This window comes from Pelophylax lessonae, assembly GCF_965119305.1.
Source record: "Pelophylax lessonae genome assembly, chromosome: 1".
NCBI classification, from domain to species: domain Eukaryota; kingdom Metazoa; phylum Chordata; class Amphibia; order Anura; family Ranidae; genus Pelophylax; species Pelophylax lessonae.
In genome coordinates this window covers 562,670,333-562,685,938 of record NC_138768.1, presented here as the reverse complement: position 1 = coordinate 562,685,938, position 15,606 = coordinate 562,670,333, and the positions used below count along the sequence as shown (strand labels likewise).

General features: G+C 39.9%; 1 protein-coding gene across 1 annotated transcript in view; it reads left to right on the top strand.

Annotated features, from left to right (window-relative positions):
• AFF1 (ALF transcription elongation factor 1) overlaps nucleotides 1-15,606 on the top strand; it is a 268,126-nt gene that overhangs the window by 167,030 nt on the left and 85,490 nt on the right. The window contains exons 4-7 of the mRNA XM_082265696.1: nucleotides 11,516-11,557; nucleotides 13,978-14,064; nucleotides 14,705-14,741; nucleotides 15,176-15,227. Of these exons, the coding sequence (XP_082121822.1) occupies nucleotides 11,516-11,557; nucleotides 13,978-14,064; nucleotides 14,705-14,741; nucleotides 15,176-15,227 (218 nt within the window). The remainder of the gene's footprint in view (nucleotides 1-11,515; nucleotides 11,558-13,977; nucleotides 14,065-14,704; nucleotides 14,742-15,175; nucleotides 15,228-15,606) is intronic.

Sequence of the window (15,606 nt, the reverse complement as noted above, 5' to 3'; positions counted from 1 at the left end):
TACTTATGTAATTGTGTTTTTTTTTCAAACAAACTTCTTTCACATTGTCATTATGGGGTAGAGGTTTGAGGAAAATATTATTATTTAATTTTGGAATAAGGCTGTAACCTAACAAAATGTGGAAAAAAGTGAAGCGCTTTGAATACTTTCCAGATGCTCTGTACTATTAGTACCAGTGGTTGGAAAGGTTATAAAGTACTATTATAGTGTAATAAAGTACTAATATAGGGTTGAACCTATCACAAGCATTTGCCCAGCTGTGAAGTGAATAGTAGGCCAGAGCATGTTCCACATCCTAAAATGTCCCACTTCTATAAAAAAAAAACACATTGGCAGTGTATCAAGGACTAGATTTTTGATGGATACCAGTAGCACAATCTGTAGTGGTTTGCCAACTTTGGTTGGAGCAGTCTTGGCTCAAGATTTATGAACTGGTGTGAAAACCCCTCTGGGCCAAATTTCAGCCAGTGTTTAGTTGTGCTGTGATTTTTGCAGTAGCGATCCAAATATCATAATACAAACAAAGAATCTTTTGACAGTGTGGCTTCAAATAGATCATGGTAGTTGATGTAAGGTATTGAACTTTTTGTGGTTATGTTATCGGTGTCACACTTTTGACTTATGAATATTATTTTTCATTCTGTGCATCTGTTTCTCTTGCTATAGGTCACTTTAAACCCACTGTATCATATGTGGGAACAATAACATTTTTATAATGAAGGTATACTGCACAGCCACTGAAATATCTAGTGAATATTAAAAATGAACAGACACACCAAGAGCAGTTTTGATTAAAAGCATAAAATAAAACTTTACTGGACATCAAAATACATAAAGCTTCTCACACATAAAAGTTACCATAAACATTAACAAGACTCAAACATACACTCCTATTCCCAATATCCCAAAGAAAGGTCAAATAATACTTAAAGAGGAAGTAAACCCTCCTCGGGAAGTTGTACCTATAGGTAAGCCTATGATAAGGCTTACCTATAGGTACTGTAAATATCTCCTAAACATTGACCGTTTAGGAGATATTTACCTTTAATGCAGCCAGTGACGTCACTGGCGCATGCGCTCTGAAGGAACGGCTGATCGTGCCGTTCCTTCAGAGCCCCGTGCCGTGACCGTCGGCTCCCGCACGCGTGCGCGGGAGTGACGTCACCGTGGCTCCGGCCAATCAGATGGCCGGATGCCGCGATCCCGGAAGACGGGCGACTGAACATGTCGCTCGTCATACAGGTGAGTGAGCGGCACGATGGGGGCTCGTTCTAAGGTAAGTATTTCATAATGAGCTAGTATGCGATGCATACTAGCTCATTATGCGTTTCTCTTGCAGGTTGTAAAAAAAAAAAAAAAAAATTTTTAAACGAGTGTACAACCTCTTTAACTCTGGTAGCTGAATGTCAACCGCTTACACTGGATAGCTAGAGGAACAGGACCATAAGAAATCCTGGCTGCCTGCTTGGTCTTTCCACAGCTCCAGAAAACAGACAGTTCCTCATGTTATGGACTCTTTTTATAGTCCTGTATACCAGAGACCACCCACAGGATGTAATCATTGCTCTTGACCACTCACAGGTCATTTTGTGAGTGAGGTCATCAACACATGGTTGCACTCTCCCCCCCCCCCCCCTCAACCACATGGGCAATTGTATATGCGGCAGCCATCTTTAAATACTCGTCATCAAAAGCTCACTAAACCACCTGTTGGTGAGAAATATTAGCACATGTATGGGAACATTTGCCATGAATCAGTTAAAAATATCCACAATGGTTACACCCACTATTACATAAATATACAGAATTGTTTTTGACAATCATACGCTGCTTCCCTGCTACTGTTCACTTCAGCTATAAAATATAAATATATACATTTCAAAAAGCAAAGAGAATGTTTGTATTCGTTTTTATATTTGTTTATATTTTTTCTGTTTTTTATATTATTTTCCTAGTTTACGGTACACAATTTTGATAACCTGTGATGTTTCAGGGAAGAATGCTCAAACCCTGTAACTGCTTATGTAAACAGTTTGCATCTAGAAGGGCATTGAATTTTAACGCATATTACCGCATCTATTTGAGCGTTTCAGATGCACTGCACAAGCATTCAAGTGAGGCAACACTCCTCCAACACCTTGTGAGATTTTTTGTTTTTAATTTGTTTGCAAGGTAAATTGGGAAATGATGACTTTTGGTGCTTTGTCTATTACAAGGGGCTCTAAACTTTCTGAATAAAGGGCCAGTGTACTGTCCTTCAGACTCTAGGGGGCCGGACTGTGGCCATCAGGAGTACATAATGTCCCAGCAACAGTGGGAGAAAACAATCCTCCAGCACTGCTGTCAGTGGGATGAATTGTGCCCCATCATTGGGGTCATTGTGAGGAATTGTCTTATCATTGGTGTCTGTGGGCCCCATTGCCTGTGTCATTGAGAGGAACTGTGCCCCATTGTTGGTGTCTTTGTGAGGAATTGTGTCCTTTATTGGTGTCCGTGAATATAATAGCACCCCAAGGCCTGGATGAAAGCAAGCAAGGGGCCGCAGTCTGGAGACCACTGGCCTATGGCATTTACAGTGAAGTTTTTGTGCATTTCGGTACAAATGAATGGAATTGGTTGCAAAGTGTCAACACCTACCGAACCATCCAGGATCTTTTATTTCCGCCTTGCTTCAACATGAGACAATGCTAAAGCTGCAGTTTTTTATACCTCCATTTGCTCCCTATTTTACCCATTTTGAGTGCTGTAAATAGGTGGATGTAATGCAGGAAATACACATCCCAATTTCCTATTTTCAATGACTTTGTGAAAGAGCCCTTTGACCAATAAGTAAGGACTCATTTTCATGAACAGTGAAGAGGCAGTAAAACCACACAGTTGAGCCATTTTTATTACCTCAAAATACACATGCCACAGCTGCAATGCATCACAGCCATAGCAGGAATTATACCATCTGTCTCACGGCCACCGAGCACAGCCTATTAAATTGAATGGATGTGGCACAGTAGTGTGGCATTTATGGGTTAAAACCAGCACTGATGAGGTGACCTATTGCCTCTTAAAAGCGATCTTAGAGTGGATGGCTTTTTAGAGAAGTAGCAGATAGGTAAACCTTGGCACTCCAGATGTTTTGGAACTGCATTTCCCATGATGCTCATGCACTCTGTAGTGTAGGTGAGCATTATGGGAAATATAGTTCCAAAACATCTGGGGTGCCAAGGTTTGCCATCACTGGCCTGTAGTGTAAACAAGCCGTTAATGTTTGTTTTTCCATCAGTCCTCTGAACAGTGAATATTTGTTAAGACTACCACTATTGGTTGGAAAGGCCAGTTGTTTTATGATGTGCGAATAGAAAGACAACATAGCGGAGAAATTAACCTAGACTATTTCTATCATTACTATTCATCCTGGTGTGTTTGAGGGTTACAAACTTTGTATTCCTTTGACTAATGTTTTCCAAAGGAAAAGAAGGAATTCTATTTGAAAAATCATGCTTGACATTTATCACGCTAAACTAAGTATTGTAAAACGGCTCATCAGTTACTTAGGTTCTATTTACACTTGTCTATTTTTATGCAGAAAAATCCATGCATTTTGCTGCATGAAAATGCATTGTAAGTAAATATCCTATTTTTTCCCACCTGGTTAGTTAACACATATGTGCTGTAGTTTAGCCTGAAAGAGAAACTAAATGGGGCTTATTCACACCAACCTGTATAGGTTACAATGCACTCTACAATGCACACAGGATTCTGTTTTAATGTATATGTAAACCCAAGTTCTAATTTTCACTCAATTGCAGCACTGTCAGCCTGCCATATGTGCTTCTTTATTTGCCTTTAGATTGCCTATCTGATGGACTTGACATGCAACCCAATGGCTAACTGAAGGAGCGCACACAGTAGACTGAGAACACTGTCGCTAATTGGAAGGCAGTGGCTTAGTGTTTTAAATCCGCAACAGAAAGTGCTGTTACTAGTCTGATCTCAGAGTAAGAAACTTTGCATTGGATAAAAATCAGTCCTCCTTACCAGCTCTCTGCAGGGGTTTTGCACAAAGCAGCCAGAATCCTCCTCTTCTCGGTACCCCGCCAGCCCTCCTGCCCCTCCCTCCTGCCAAGTGCCCCCAGAGCAAGTAGCTTGCTCTTGAGGCACCTACGCGGGCTCGCTCCCGAGCCATGGCTCCACGTGTCCATTAGCACACAGAGCTGCGGCTCATGCCCCCTTCCTCATTAGCTCACACTGGCTTTGATTGACAGCAGTGGGAGCCAATGGCTCCCTCTGCTGCCTCAGCCAATGAGGAGTGAGAGTCCCCAGAGAGCCGAGGTTCTTGTGCACATCCCTGGATTGAGATGGTGCTCAGTTAAGTTTTAGGGGGGCATCTGCACACAGAAGGTTTTTTACTTTCATGCATAGAATGCATAAAGGTAAAAAAATCACGAGCCTTTACAACCACTTTAACCACTTTACCTCTGGCCACTGTGCCTCTACTGCGGCACCGTGGCTCGTTATTGTCCAGCGACGTAGACCTACGTCGCTGGACTCCACACCCTGTAGGCGGCACTCGCGCGCCGCCGGAGGCGCGCTCCCGCTGTTTTCATTCACAGCGGGAGTCGGGCCAAGGGAGGAGCGTCGGCAATCGCCGCCGCTCTTCCCCGATCGTTGGGGAATCTAGTTTGGAGATCCGCCCGCCTGTGTAAACAGAGCGGGCGGATCTCCTAAGTGACAGGGAGTGACAGATCAGAGTGTTCAGCATAGCTGAACATCCGATCTGTCCCTGACTCACTCAGTCACCTCCCCCCCCCACACGTTAGAAAGCACCAGGCATACATTAACCCCTCCCTCTCCAATAAAATTAACCCCTTCCCTGCCAGTGTCATTTTTACAGTAACAGTACATATATATATAGCACTGATTACTGCAGTAATGTCACTGGTACCCCCAAAAGTGTCAAAAATGTCAGTCAAGGGTCCGATCTGTCCGCCGCAATGTCGCAGTACCGCAAAAAAAAAATTGCAGATCGCCGCCATTACTCGTTAAAAAAAAAAAAAAAAAAACACCAAAAATGACAGAAATCTTTCCCTTAGTTAGTAAACGCAATAACTTTTGCGCAAACCAATCAAAATATTCTTATTGTGATTTTTTTTTTACCAAACATAGGTAGCAGAAAACAAATTGGCCAAAAATTAAAAAAGAAATTTGATTTTTACACATTTTTTGGGAGGAATTTCATATAAAAAAATGTTAAAAAAAATTATTTTTTCAAAATAAACGCTTTTTTTGTTTATAGCGCAAAAAGTAAAAATCGCACAGGTGATCAAATACCACCAAAAGAAAGCTTGATTTGTGGTAAAAAAAAGACATTTCGTTTGGGTACGGCGTTGCACGACTGCGCAATTGTCAGTTAAAGTCGCACAGCGCCGAATCGCAAAAAGTGGCCTGGACGTAAGACAGCAAAATCCTCCGGTGGTAAAGTGGTTAAAGCTCATCTAAACCCCAAAACAAATTTGGAATATTTGGCTTCCCATTGGTCTCCTAAATATACAATTAGAAATCATTTTACTATATTTGTTTGAGAAGTAGAAAAAAAAAAATACCTGTTCCCCTTGCCATATATCTTTTTGAGCTAAAAATTTGTTGTGCTTTGTCTGTGCTGACTCTTCTCAATTACATACTATGGAACCATTCCCTTTATATGTTATGTAGAATAAGAGGGTGGGGTTTCAAAGTCCTATCTGCTTTCTGTTGTCCTGATATAGTACAGTGAATTGATGTTGTCATGATCGGACTGAAAGTGTGTAACAGGTAGAGTACCCGGGTAAAAATAAAGAAAACCTGTATGAAAAAAGAAAACCAATGCAGGCACTTCATCTTGGGACTGGTGAGCTGCAATATATTATGTCTGTTTAAAAGTTTAGATCCAATCCAGCCCCTTCATGCCAACCGTACGAAAATATGCAGCCCCACTGGACTGGGCTCTTTTTCATGGGGTCGCATATTTGCTCATCTCCCTTTGTGCTGGGAGCACACCGCACAGCACAGAGACCAGGGTCTCACCAAGAGCCTGGGACCTGTTCTAAAGATTGGGACCCGAAAGACTTATTCTGGGTCACCTGATCGCTGTGATAGCCTCTGATTGGCTATCACAGTGATCAGTCACTGTGAAGCCTGCCCCCTTGTTTTTGGTCTCTGTGAATGGACGAAACGGATACATTGCATCTTTCTCTGTCCTTGCAGAGAGAAAAAAAATATAATAAACAAAACTAAATTTAACCCTTTCTGGGCCAGAAGGTTTTGCCCCCTTAATGACCAGGCCATTTTTTTGCGATTTGGCACCCCGTCATTTTAACGGAAAATTGCGCGGTCTAGCGACACTGTAACCAAAGAAAAATGGTTGTCCTTTTTTCCCACAAACTGAGCTTTCTTTTGGTGGTATTTGATCGCCTGTGTGAGTTTTATTTTTTGCGCAATAAACAAAAAAAAAGAGCGACATTTCTGGAAAAAAAAATAATAATAATATTTTTCACATTCTGCTATATAACAATCAAAAATTTTCATCCTTTTAGGCCAATTTGCATTTTGCTACATATTTTTGGTAAAAAAAATCGTAATAAGCGTATTTTGATTGGTTTGCGCAAAAGTTATTGCATCTACAAACTAGGGGAAAGATTTGTCATTTTTTTTATTTATTTTTTACTAGTACGCCACCCCCTGTGTCCAACACTAGGTGGAGCTATGACCTTTGACCTCTGAGCAAAAAACTGACCTTTTGGGGTGGGTCCATGATCCATTTCCTGTGTCAAAACCATCCCCTGTGTCTTTACCGGCAATAGGCAACCCTAACCCTAACTTTTAGTGGGACTGCAACATTGCGGCAGACAGATCAGACCCCTAACTGACATTTTGACACTTTTGGTGGGACTAGTGACATTACTACAGTAATCAGTGCTAAAATATGCACTGTTACAGTAATATTGACATTGGCAGGGAAGGGGTTAACCCTAGGGTTGATCAAAGGGTTAAGGGTGAGCCTAGGGGAGTGTTTACTAACTGTATGGAGGATGGGCTTGCGAAATGATCATGGAGACCTGTAATCCCATATAGCAGGATCACAGGCGCTCTGTGATCATTTCAGAGAGAAGAAACACAGCTCACCGTCCTCCTCTCTCAGCGAGGAGTGACCGTTGGTGCCTGGCAGCTACGTCGGATCACGCAGGAGAGGCCGTCTGCCACAGTAAATCTGTGGTGGCGGTCTTAAAGGTGTTAAAAAACCCTGGATCAATGTTTGATCTAGTTCAGCTCAAATGTTACTGTTTGGGTCAAGATCAAAGGTCAGGGTCAGTATTTTTTTTAGTTAGTGTCAGTGTGTTTTAGGCAGGATAAAAAAAAAAAATGCAAAATGCTCACTATTGTTTCTGGGCTGTACTACCAATACAAACCACTAACATACACATGTGGCATCGCTGCAATAGCCAGGAGCAGGAGAATTTATTTTGGGTTGTTCTTTGGTGGTAGGTTATGGTAGTAACAAGAAATATACAGTTAAATTTACTAAAAATGTTTTGTTTTTACTATTTTGAGCCAGTTTTCCTTAGATGATAAAAAAAAAAATCAGAAGATATTCATTACTATGTACCACCAAATGAAAGCCAAATTTGTCCTGGAAAAAAAACAAGGTATAATCCACCTTAATTAACAAATTAGTGATATGTAAACGTTTACTAACATGTCAAAGTTGCAAAATTGGACTTGGGCATTATGATGTGTTTTACCCTTAGGGGTGAAGGGGGATAAGGAAACTGTATACAGTACAGTGACATATGTTCCACAAAAAGGCTGGAAAATAGATTTTGGATTTGCATACACCTACAGTGAATTTTCACCTTTGTAAAACAACCAATTTGTTCAAATTGGAATGCAAGGCAAAATGTATAAAGATGTTATTGACATGAAATTTTCACTACGTCAGTAACAACCCATGCAATCCATACATACAAAGAAAGAAAAACAAATAAATACGTTCAGAAATAACATTATGTGTAACAAAATGGAATGATACAGAGACAAAGTATTGAACACATGAAGAAAAGGAGGTGCAAAAAGGCATGGAAAGCCAAGACACCAGCTGAAATCTATCAGTAATTGGAAAGCAATCCTGCCTCTTGTCAGTGTAAATTAATATCAACGGGTTCAGTCTCAACTGATGGCCTATAAAAAGGTGTCTCATTACCAAGGTGTCACACAAGAAACATCTCATGATGGGTAAAAGCAAAGCGCTTTCTCAAAACCTTTGAATACCTTATTGTTCTAAAACATACTGATGGCATTGGTTATGGAAGGATTTCCAAACTTCTGAATGTTCCAGTAAACAATGTTGGGACCATAATAATAGATAAAAAATTCAGCGCAACTGTATAATAAAATAGAAAGCTGCTATGCACTAAAGGATCAATAAACCAAAAGTCCCAATAACAAATATATAACAAAAAGTGTATCAAATATGGATTATGAAGATATCGAGGAGAGCAGTCCACAGGTGCAAATTATGGTGAAGCATGCACAAGATATAAACATTCAGTGCTTCTCAATGTGCTGGTAATCCTCCACCCAGTCTCATTAGCCTCTCACCTCACACTTAGCCCCTGTGTCACCAGACGGGCTAGTAAGACATAAAAACTTTCTCCAAGAATATCACCAATACAGATCAGATCAGTATTCCTCTTCATCAGAAGATAAGGCTCACAGGTAACAGATCACAGGTCCATAAAGCTGGTCACAGTTCCATAGGAAAACAAAGGTCCGGACATAGTGCATTACCGCAATAAATTACTTTATTGAACAAAGCATAAAATCATAAAAATTACCTTGTAAAGCACTATACAAGTGCATGTGATGAGCAGATTGTATTACACACAGCGGTCTCGACCGCAATGGATGGCGGGTGACGTCACCGCCCCCTCCCCACTGCGCGGGACTTCCTCAGCTATTGGTAAGGGAGAAGGACAGGGCTACTTATAGTCACTCATAGCCATCAGACCCGGAGGTGCAACCAAGTGAACACCTCACACAGAAAATGTTGGGACCATAATCCAGAAGCAGAAAGAACTGCATTTCACCATAAACTGACCAAAGCCAGGTGCTGCTCGTAAGATTTCTGAGGAGTAAAGGGAAATATCAGAAAAGTTGTTTAAGAACCAAGGACCATTTGTGGAGAGCTTCAGAAAGACCTGGAATTAGCAGGTATAATTGTTTCAAAGAAAACAAGAAGCATTGCACTCAACCGCCATAGCCTGTATGCATGCTCACTACGCAAGACTCCGTTGCTGAAGAAAAAGCATGTTGAAGCTTGTTTAACAACTTAAGGACGGGAAGGTTTTACCCCCTTAATGACCAAGCCATTTTTTGCAATTCGGCACTGCCTTATTTTAACGGACATTTGGGTGGTCTTGTAATGCTGTGCCCAAATAAAAGATCCTTTCCCCCCCCCACAAATAGAGCTTTCTTTTGGTGGTATTTGATCACCTGTGCGATTTTTTTTATTTTTTGCGCTATAAACAAAAAAAGAGCGACAATTCTGAAAAATAAAAACAATATTTTTCACATTCTGCTAAAGAACATTCCCAATAAAAAAAATTTAAAAATCAAAATTTTTTTCATTATTTTAGGCCAATCTGTGTTCTGCTACATATTTTTGGTAAAAATCTTGGATGCCATAATACACACCATGTTTAGAGGTTACATGGCACTGCACATCACCCCAAAAACACCATACGAACAGTGAAGTTTGGAGGTGGCAACATCATGATGTGGGGCTATTTTTCAGCATACGGTGTATCAGCAGGGGGAATCTGCGCCACACAGGGTAATAGGGGTGTGCCCAGGCACACCTCCTGTGCACGCCTATGTATCAATGAAGGAAGAATGAATGGAAAAAGGTACCAAGACTTTCTTTGTAAAAATCTGCTGCCATCTACCAGGATGTCAATGATCCCAAACATAAAGCCAAGGAAACTCTCAATTGGTTTCAAAGAAATAAAGTGGCTAGAGTGGCCCAGGCAATCACCTGGCTTGAATCCAGTAGAGAATCTATGGAAAGAACTAAAGATCATAGTTCATAGAAAAGGCCCACAGAACCTTCAAGATTTGAGGACTGTTTGGAAAAAAATCATACCAACAATGCATAAAGCAAAGCGGTCATTACCAACAAAGGATTTTTTAAGAAGTATTACATTTCAATTACGTGTTCAATACTTTTTCCCTGTCATTCAATTTTTATTACACATAACTTAATTTCTGAACTTTTTTTTTTTAATAATATCCATTGCTGCAGAGAAAACACTCAAGAGTGTTAGTAATACTAAAAATTGGGGATTGCGCGCTAATGGGTAAAAGAAGAAAATGGCTGCAGCCTACCTCAAAATATAGTGTGGAAGCTATATTCAGATATATAATGGATGGTGAGGTGGATGGCGCTGCCAGATATAGTGTTTTTTTTTTTTTTTTTTAATATCCATAAACACTATATCTGGCAGTACCATCCATTATATATCTGAATATAGCTTCCACACTATATTTTGAGGTAGGCTGCAGCCATTTTCTTCTTTTATCCATTAGCGCGTAATCCCCAATTTTTAGTAATTTCTGTACTTATTTGTTGTTCTTTTTTATGTATGGATTGCATGGGTTGTTACCGACATGTGGTGAAAATTTCATGTCTATAGCACCTTTAGAAATCTATTTACCTAGACAAATGGTGATGTATTCAATACATTTTACCTGCTGTGTGTGTGTCTGTGTGTATATATATGTATATATATATATATATATATATATATATATATATATATATATATATATATATATATATATATATATATATATATATATATATATATATATATATATATATATATATATAACATTTTTTGTAGTATTACACTGATCCTCCCAGTGCATGGCTGTACAGGGGGTGGACGGTGGCATATCAGCACAGTTCTGAGAATTGCAGGACAGGCTGTTCTCCCTGCACAGGGCTGACCATGCTGAAATAGGTGTGCTCTCATACCTAGTGTGGTTAGTTTGATATAAGAAGGAACACCAGGGATTTCACAAAAAGGAAGCAATGCAAAGAAAACAATACTTTTTAACACAAGTACAGGCTCATATCGGGAATATAAAATGTTGGGGTAAGATATTTTAAATGGTCTGCCAAGGGTTATGGAATGCATTATTCTGACTTGGATAAGCGAGACTCTGGACTTTATGGCTGATCTTGGAAAATTGCTTTGGACAGCAGGTGCCTTACAAAATTTAGAAAATGTTTCCTTTGGTATCTACGTATTTATGCATGACTTATAGTCAATGTAAATACACCAGCATAACCAGTTTTCTAAATAAACAATAAATGCATTTTCAGCTAATTAATGTGCATATTTGTTTCCTCAGGTTTTTTTAAAACTATAGTTGTACTTTAACACTGGGTATTTGCTTAATTGCTTAATTTGTTTTATTTCAGACCTTCACCAATGAAGCCCATTGTGTTGAAGAGATTTTGAAGGTATGTGCAAAAGTTTAAAAAAAAAAAAAAAAAACTGTAGTACTGTATAAAGGATAATATAATGTATGAATATATAAATAATGTTTTTAATTTAACTGGAAAGTGCAAGCACTACCAGCAAACAATGTTTTTTACGCTTTAGCTGGACCCTCTAGCGTTATTATTCTGAGACTCTTGAAAGAGTTTCTTGCATGGTGCTTGTTACCTGCTATCTGCAATAGAATATAATAAAAATGATTGTAAGCAGAATTTTATATTTACCTGACTTTTAGAATTGCTTAATTTTTTAAATATATGGTTTTAGTCCTGAAAAGCTAAAAAGAAAGAGAATGTGACAAAATAGGAGAGCAGAGAGAGCACATGCAGGCAAATCCCACAGGACCTGATGCGCAGGCGTTTGAGGATCTTGAGTGTATAGGAGAGGTGGCAGTAGGGCACAGCACAGAGAGACTGTCCACAGGGTAGAGATAAAGCACAGCAATGGTAAACACTTAATGAAGTAACCATGGGGCACAGCATGGATAAACAATCATTGAAGTGAAAATATGGCATAGCAAATGGGAAACTGACCACAGGGCAACAATAAGTCACGGTGAGGGTTAGGTCCAGCACAGAACAGTGATCCAGGCAGAGCAAGGTATGGCACAGCAGGGGTCAAGTCCAACGCCCAGGGCAGAGCAGGGTATAGCACAACAGAGGTTAAAAGACTCAACAGCGGCCTCAGTCCAGGGTCTGAGAGGATGGCAGGGAAGGAGGCTCAGAGGGCACAGGGCAGGGGTCCTTCACAGTCCAGTTGCGGGTCCTCAGGGGTCTTTGTGACCTGGCCCCAGCTTCACAGGCAGCAATTACTGGAAGAGCGGAGAGACAGTCTGAGACCGGGCCCTCACTTTGGTATGTAGCTCTGGAGCTGGGGCACGATCTCCTGTCAAAGCAATCTAAGGCTTGGAGCCAGGTTGCACTGGCAACTTCCTCACACAGGAGCGTTGTGCCCACTGAGACAGGAAGTGAGGCGCGCAGGTGCCAGGCATGTAGCTTGTATGTGGTAAATCCACATGCAGGCACAGCGGGTGGCATATTCCTCAGCACTCGACTGGGAAACCGAACGGAGTCCACATCAGGGTGCAGCATCCCGGCGCCCAGCACGGAGATGATATGTCACAGGATGGAGGCAATCTGGGCAAAATAAATATGGTGGGGAGACGGAGATGATATGTCACAGGATGGCGGCAATCTGGGCAAAATAAATATGGTGGGGTGTGTATTGGTGTACAGTGAAATAATTAGGGGACAAGCATGGCGGCCGTGAGAGAACATACATTCTTAAAATAGCTTCAATATTGAAAGTCTTTGAGACCCCAACATGCATGTTGTGTTGGGATTTCTGAGTTTTCCATGGATAGTGGGAGACTTATGCAATACCAAAACCTAAAGTTTTAAAAGGAATTTGCCCATAGAGCATGACTTGAGCTCCATCTTCATCATGGCAGAATCACATCATGAGGCATGGGACATCTAGTTGTGAAGTATACACGAATGGTAGGGGTCTTCATAGAGGGTACATAGTTGTAAAGTCATGGATAGGCTGATCATTGATCCATCTAGGAAATTAAATTTAAAAGCTTTGTAGCAAGTTCTGCAATTCGTATATGGATCTCTAAAGAAGTAATGATGTATTACGCGGTCAGAAAAAATTTGGACTCTAGTCAATACCAATCTTCCAGTTTATGACTAGTTAAGGTGTTAGTGGGCTAGCATTTGAATGTTGCAGTACTTTTCTAGTGTCTTTATAGTACCTGAACTGATTATATAGTATATGAAAAGTATGGCAATGATTAATCTTTCTTTCAAAAGGACAACGCTTGTTTTCCAAAAATGTAACATAATTTCTTTACCCTTTTAAATAATGTTAAAAAATAACACAATTTTAATCCTGCCATGGGCTTCTGTAACTGCCACATTTCAAACTTCTCTCTATTCCAATTTCAGTATTCATTTTTAGAAAATACTTCTCCTCGCTCCTGCAATTGGTCCACTGACTGTCCCAGAAATTGTTTAGTTTATTGTAAAATTACTGGCAGCAGTTTCCATGAGGTGTGGCAGCTCTTTTAAGGCTTCCTGCACTTGGTGTGTTATCTGTGGCAGATTTAAAGATCGAACTTGATCTCAGGGTTAATTGTTTGTTACAACATTAGGATTGATCATTGTGAAGACAGGCTTTACATGGCATTTTGAAGAATCTCAGCAAGCACAATAAACCTGCTTTAGTATATCTGGAGCAGAAAGAGGTAAGTATCTGCAATAATTTGTCCAAAACCTCGCAGTGTATATATTAGACCTGGAAGATATTTTTTTCAAACAAAATTGGAGTTTGATCATCTTTACTAAGATTTTACACTTTAAAGTTATGTTCTGTTTCCCAGGAAATGACACATTCATGGCCTCCACCATTAACAGCTATTCATACACCAAGCACCGCTGAACCTTCAAAATGTGCATTTCCCAACAAGGTTTGTTCTCTATTATTAGAAAATGTATATTTTATTAATCAGTGATCTATCTGCCCCATTATGTGTACAAGCTTGCATGACTTTTATATATATTAAAAAATGGAGCAGATGCTGCTCCTAATTAACAAAAGGGTCAGAAGCCCCTTTGTTACCATAATTAGGAGTGATCAGTTCTCTGTTATGCCATGTCTATGACAGACAGCACAGAGAACGGAGAGCTGGAGCTTCATGTTTTGATCTCTTTACTGTCCCTGGCGGTGATTGGGTTGGGGCAATGAAAGTAGACAGTTGAGCCAGAGTTTGACCACCCACAAACACACAGCAGGGAAACTGCTCAGTGCTGTACCCAAACGTTAAAACATGTTGCTTTTGGCAGGCAAGTTTTTTGATATTGTCTGTGTCCCTATTATGGGAATATTCCCTTCCTTCCTGTAAAAACCTGAAGAAAGCTTTAACCTTCATATACTGTATCCTAAAGGAAAAACAAAAATTGTCTGGAGTTGTACTTGAAAGTAATATTCCAGTGGAACTACTTAAATGATCAGTATTATCACAGTATTGTCCTTAAAAATTTAAAAGATATAGATGTTTTTTAACTTAAACCTTTTTCCCCCCTCCCTTTTCTTATATTTCACCTCAGGAAAGTCAGCAAGTTTCATCTGTCAAAGTAAATCAGAGTAAGTGATAAGCCTACCATGAATATATGTGACAACAAAGATGGTCATTTTACTTAAATACTAAAACTGATGCTGTGTGACATACTTCTTACAATAACTAGAACTTCAATATATTTAATGGACACTTAGGAACTTGGAGTTGTTTTTTCGGTTTACATTATTCTAGATATCTTTTCTGTTTAGTACGTTTCCATGCTGTTTGTCTTCTCACATCCCTTATTGGTATAAGTTTCAGTCTTGCAGTTTATCTCTTGTCGGTTTTATTTCTTGGCTTTCTCCCCTTATTTTGACCAATACCTTTTTACCCGCTGTGCTTGTGTTTCACCCCTATTATGACTTTACTGTATCTTTTATGCGCAGTCCCAATAGGACCCATTTAAAGCTTGTTTAATATAACAATAGCAAGTATATTTTTTATTTTGTCTTATTTACAGAACAAAATGACACGTCCTCAAAAGTCTTGCCAAGCCCACAAAAGGGATCATCGTAAGTAGATCTGCATGATGATTTTGGTTGCGTGTTCACAAAACCAATAGCTATTACGAAGAGTTAATTACTAATGAAGCATAGGATTATAACCCTGGTAGCATTGGAAGCCTAACATTTGGTAAAACACGCATTAGGACAATGCAGATATGAGAGTGGGCTTTAAGCTGAACATACACTTTGCAAATTTCAGTTGGTTCCTGATAAATGAGCCAAAATACATTGTGTGTTGCTCTGTCAGCCCCCTCCAACCAGCAGCAGCTATTGCAATACAATAGCTTTGTGGGGGATTCATCCATTGCACTTTTGGCATGGGTGCAGGAATCTGTTAGATTTTTTTTTTTTTTCGTTCAGCCTATAGGCTGAATGAAAAGAAGTC